General features: G+C 29.8%; 1 protein-coding gene across 1 annotated transcript; it reads left to right on the top strand.

The window, feature by feature from the left end:
• Nucleotides 1-350: 350 nt before the first annotated feature.
• Nucleotides 351-1,357, top strand: LOC110268851 (uncharacterized). Its single transcript, XM_021115845.2, has 5 exons — nucleotides 351-418; nucleotides 493-545; nucleotides 641-843; nucleotides 1,011-1,187; nucleotides 1,274-1,357. The coding sequence occupies exons 1-5, from the start codon at nucleotides 351-353 to the stop codon at nucleotides 1,355-1,357; spliced, it is 585 nt and encodes a 194-aa protein (XP_020971504.1).
• Nucleotides 1,358-6,229: the final 4,872 nt, after the last annotated feature.

Genomic DNA, 6,229 nt, shown 5'->3' with positions numbered 1-6,229 from the left:
TATTTTGGATAAATTATATTCACTTCCCTAAAATATTTCTAAATTATTACTCTCATCTCTTCTATAATTGTCTAATTTATACTAACCATCCCTAACTTATGATTTTTATTTTTGAAGTGATTTTCTGAAGTGATTTTGAATTTTTGATATACTTGCTGCTTTGGTACAAGGAACAAGAAAATGGGAGTTCAAAAGGTAAGTGAATTGCAGTTCCAATTAAGGATCCAGCTTCCAGATTGAAGAAAATTTGAATACTTTTATTGTTGTATCTTGGTTCTTGAGTATAGTTCTCTTCTTTTTCTTTTGTCTTGCTATGCAGTGAATGTAGCAGTGCTAGTTATCTGTAATTTATGGAGTTTGGATCCTTGGAAGGTCCTCTTCCATCAAAGCTCTTCAGCGTTCCTCAAATTCAGCAAGTGTAAGTTCCTAAGATCCTTGTTTTGAACCTACCCTTATTATGTTATATAAAAATTGATGTTACTTGCAATGCAGGAAACTGAGAAAAGAACCCCAACATGACAACTTGAATCGGCTCGATCCACCGCGTATGTTCTCAGTTATTGTCACCAGCATGCAAAAACTTGCAATTGTAATTGTAATTAATTATGATTATGATGTGTGATTTGATCGATCCTGGTAGGTTGCTTGAAGCTTCTGCCAGTTGAAGAACTTGAACACCTTGATATTCATGTGACAGAAGACTCTAATGGCCCTGTTAACCAGGTTCTATATGCTTCAGAGGGCGAGTCTTCTTTTGTAGGACGGAATGCTACCTTTTCTCTTGCGAGATTTAATTTGTTCACTGGAAATCAAACATTAGAGCAGAGAGATACAAGTTTTGAGGTCATTATCTATTTATCCTTATTTATTTTAAGACCTAATATTTGAATATTATTAAACGGGGAGATGGATTTCTCCTAAAGTTGTAGCAAGGATTTACATGGTTTTGTTACTTGAACTTTTTAATATGCTTACTATGCTCATATTATGCTCTGTTTTTCTTCATATAGATTAAGGAATCTATGATGGTACATTGTGGTTTCTACAGTTTAAATGGAGGGTTTAAGATATCTGATGAAGATAAAACTTATATGCAAGCTTGCAAAGTTGTGGTTTCTACTTGTGCATTTGGTGGTGGAGATGATCTCTATCAACCTATTGGGATGTTAGAGGCCTCACTTAAGAAGGTTACTTGACTAGCATAAGAGTTTCATTGTTATTGTAACTTAAAGGTCACCAATCTTACCTTCCAAATATGTTTAGTGGTATGCAGGTCTGCTACTTAGCATTCTGGGATGAAATCACCTTAAGAGCACAGGAATTGGCAGACCACCGAATTGGCATTCTTCAATGGTGATGATTATCTTCAAGTGCAACTAGCTTTGTTTCCTCCTTTAGGACAATATTTCAATAGGATTGAAGTTCAAAGAATTGGGTTTGATTTGACCAACCAAACTTACAAGCCTCCTAAGGAGTTTGGACCTTATTACTTCATTACATTCCCTTATGCTTTCCCAGGTACATAGAAATATATTACACCTTAACTCTTGAGTAAAGGTTGATTTGGTTCTTGTCCTGGAGATTCTGACCATGATTTAAATTAGTCGTCAAAATTTTAAAAAGAGCAAGTTTGTTCTTGAAGTTACAATTCATGATTCACTTTGACAAAAATAGAGTGAATCATTAAATGTAACTTCAAGTATGAAATTGCTGCTTCAAAGCTCAAGGACTAATTTGAAGAATGAGACAGATACAAAAAACAAACAAAATGTCTTAATCTCTTTCTTTAATATCTTTCTTGTTTGTGTCTCTACTATCTCAATGTCTCTTTATTTCTTGTCCCTAGACACTTACCAAACAAAGCCTTATCTTTGCAACTTTATGCAACTAATTAAAGTGACAAATGCAATTAACCTGGAATTATTTCAGATTCTAACAAAGGAAACTCTCTTAGCACTGGTGCTATTATTGGTATAGCAGTAGGCTCATCAGTTGTGTTTCTGAGCCTCAAAGCTTTAGCAGTATATGCAATCCTGCAAAAGAAGTGCGCGGAGCGAGCCATAGGATTAAGCAAATCTTTTGGTAATTCATTATCTATTTGATTGTATTTAAAGTCTTATTATATCATCACTTGTGTAACTTTGAGAATCAATGTGAATTTATCTTTTTGATCTAGCATCTTGGGCACCAAGTGAAAAGGATAGTGGAGGTGCACCACAATTAAAGGGTGCAAGATGGTTCTCATATGATGAACTAAAAAAGAGCACTAGTAATTTCTCTGAAATTAGGATTTGGTGGTTATGAAAAGGTATGTTAGACTTTTAATGCTTCTATGTTAATTGTTAACATTTTTTTCTTTTTATTTTGGTTATAGGGAATGTATGTTAATTCAGTTTGGATGGATTCAGGTGTACAAAGGGGTGCTTCCTAATGGAAAAATCGTCGCGATCAAGCAAGCTCAGCAAGGATCAATGCAAGGAGGCCTAGAATTCAAAACTGAAATTGAGTTGCTTTCAAGAATTCATCACAATGTATTATTAGTGGATTGCAATTTAAACGAATATAAATATAAGTTTAGTTATTTATCGTGTCTTGAATCTTTATGTTAGAGGATTATTTATTATTTTGATAAGTTTGTAAACTCATTATCTAATATTTAATATAAATTTTATTTTTATATTTAAAAGTTTATTTGTCTTGTTATCTAATATTCTGTATAAATTTTATTTTTATATTTAAAAGTTTATTTGTATTAACGGTTTACTATTTTTCAAATAGAAAAAAAAATTAAAACATATAATTATTAAAATCGACGGTAAAGTTGTCGCTTTTAAAAGTTAAAATAGACAAATCTAAACAATTAAATCGACGGCAACGGTGTCGATTTTATTCAAGCACATATCGATGGCCTTGACGTCGATTTTATTAAACATATTATAGACAAAAGTGTTGTTGATTTTATTGAGTTAAATATCGACACAAAGGCTGTCGATTTTATTGAATCAATTATCGACAAAGAGGACGTCGATTTTAAATAATAATATCGACGGCAATGTTATCGATTTTATTAAGAATGTAAAATTCTCACACCCATATTACAGACGGAACGAACGTCGATTTTATTAAATTATTATCGACGGCCATGAAAGCCGTCGATTTTATTGGCATTTTGAAAAATCGACAAGCTTTATAGCGACCAACTGCGCCGTCTATTTTGCCGTCGAATATCAATATTATGGACGGCTAGACCGTCGATTTGGCCGTCGATTTTAACGACGTTTCTTGTAGTGCTCTTTATTTGTAAAATGTACATTCTCTTCTTTTATAACTTTTAAAAAACTTCTTCTTTAATCCATTTTAAATATTTTGTGTTAACTAATGTTAACTTTATTCATTTTTCAAAAAAAAAATTAAATTATTTATTATAAAAATACTCTTTAGCAAAAATTTTATTTTTTATCATTAAATTGTGCTTACCAATACGCTCTTTAATCAATTATTTTTTTATTGATTAAATTATATTTTTACCGAATTATTTTTTTCTAAAATATCCTTCAATAATTTTTTAATTATTAAATTGTGATTTTACCAAAATTTTCGTTAACAATTATTTTTATATTTTACTATTAATTTTTTAACATCAATATATATTATTTTAATATTAAATAAAAAAATCTTACCACTATTAATATATATAACGATTAATATATATTGATATTAGAAAATAATCTTACCAATATTTTTTTATTTAATGTTAAAATAATAAATATTGATATCAAAAAATTAATAGTAGAATATAACTATAATTGTTAACGAAAATTTTGGTAAAATTATAATTTAATAATTAGAAAATGATTAAAGGGTATCTTGAAAAAAATAATTTAATTATTAAATTTTTTTAAAAATCATTTGGTAAAAATATAAATTTAATCAATAAAAAATTAATTTATTAAAAAATATTTTAGTAAGTAAAATTTAATGACAAAAAAATAAAATTTTTGTTAAAGAATATTTTTGTAAAAAAATTTTTTCTTGAAAAATGGATACAAGTTAACATTAGTTAACACACAAAATTTAAAATGAATTAAAGAAAAAATTTTAAAAATTATAAGAAAGAGAAATATACATTTTATAAATAGAAGAGAGAGGAGTGTCATTTTAGCATTTCTTAAGAGAGGAGAGTGAAATTTTCTCTAAAATATATTATTATTCTTAGCTAATTGGATTCATGACTTTACCATTTGAAAATATTAGTTTATTGTTAATTTTGAGTTTACTGGAATTATTGGAATTGAAATTTATTTTTACGAAGCTCATAATTTTAAAAAAACGCGCATAAGAATATACTTGTTTATTTTATAAAGCATGGCACCAGATTCGATGGACCCAAAACGTTTGAACCATTAAATGGTCCCATAACAAAATATTAATTTTAAGTTTTTTAATAACCGCTAAATAGTCCTTATCTAATTTTAATGACAAATTAATCATTTATATATTATTTAATTATAAAATTTATTTTTTATTTTATAAATTATTATTTTATCATTTATCGATCATGTTTATTAATAATCAAAAACAAAAATAATAATGAATTATATCTTCTATTAATCGTAAAATTTTTTTGACAATCCTAATTGATTAAAATTTTATCTTTGATCAGTTATATCCGTATAAGATTGTGAAATCGTGTTTCTTAGAGAATCAATCGATTGGACTAACAAAACAATCGATTGAATTTCAGGTTTTCCATAATTCAATCGATTGGAATTGATACACAATCAACTGAATTTTGCAAGACATGTAGGCTTTATTGTTTGTATTACCCAATCGATTGAATTGATGTCTAGCAATATGGGTTTTCAAAATTTAATCGATTGGTTGTCTTACCTAATCCATTGGAATCATAATACAATCGATTGAAGTTTGTATGGATTAATGGTATTTTCAAATTCAGTCGATTGGTATTATAATACAATCGATTGAAATGTGACTTGAATAAGGTTTTGTCTGCAATCAATTGATTGGTTCATCCTCCCTCCCTTATTCAAACATAACTCCATTTTTGCATAACCTCTCTTCTCTCTTTAAATCCAAAAAATTTCTCTCTTCATCTTCTTTAATCTCATCAATACCTGTTGCGAACCACCAACATATTATTAATCCTCATTCAAATTCCTACAAAATCCACTGAACTAATATCTCCAAAATGACCAAAATTAAAAACGCAAAGAGAACTAGGGTTGAAGGTGAAAGTTTTGCATTCGCCAAACTAGTTCCTTCATCCCATTACATGGCAAGGTGGTTGCCGTCTCCGAGAGCATTGAACAACTATGTGGAGAAGTTCGAGTCAAGGGTGATTGTTTCTCCCAAGTACATAACAGTCGATTTTATTCATGGAAGACATTATAATTTAGCCTGGAATGCTTTCCAAACACAGTACTTGACTGAATTTGTACAAACTAAGGATGAATATTATCTCCACTTGATTAGAGATGTTTATAGTACTTTAAATTATGTTGATCCTGAAAGTGATGAAGAGAATAAGGAAGTAATGTCGCTGATTGAGTTTGATTTAGGGTCACAGCATTTTAGAGTTACTTTGGAATAATTAGCTTAACAATAAAATTTAGTTGATCACAGGACAAAATTTACTAGAGGTATTACGACAGATGAGAAATGGGGTCAATATGATTCATTTGTATGCAGAGTCTACAGTATGAGGATCCACACATGGATGCTAGAGGTAATATAAGTTGCAGTGGTTTGGATAATGAGTAGCGTATATTAATGTCTTTATTTTCATACTTGTTGATTCCAAGAAAATATAATGATGGAGTCTTGTTTACTGAAGATATTTTAGTGCTTTGGGTCATGGTGACCAGAAAGGAGATAAACTAGCCTTATTTTATGGTTCATCATATGCTTAAAATAAAGAGCAAAAAATCAAGTGTTGGTTTAGGATATACTTGCCAATGGACCAAGATTTTCAAATCACTTGGAATTGACTTGAGTGAAGAAAAAAGTATCCTCTTGAGTAATGTGGCCAAGATTGATGACAGCACTCTAAGACAAATGGGAAGATATCCGGATGCCCAAGAACCTCAAACGCAAGGACAACCACAAGACCCTCAAGTGCAAGCATATTCCTAGAAATTCCCACCACCACCGCCTCCCTCGCCAACGATGTGAGATTTGATGGATGAATTGTGATCCATAAGATTACACA

The sequence above is a fragment of the Arachis ipaensis genome, chromosome B2, assembly GCF_059453495.1.
Source record: "Arachis ipaensis isolate K30076 ecotype BB chromosome B2, ASM5945349v1, whole genome shotgun sequence".
NCBI classification, from domain to species: Eukaryota; Viridiplantae; Streptophyta; class Magnoliopsida; order Fabales; family Fabaceae; genus Arachis; species Arachis ipaensis.
Note: the sequence above shows the minus strand (reverse complement) of the source record. Positions and strands in the feature narration are given on the sequence as shown.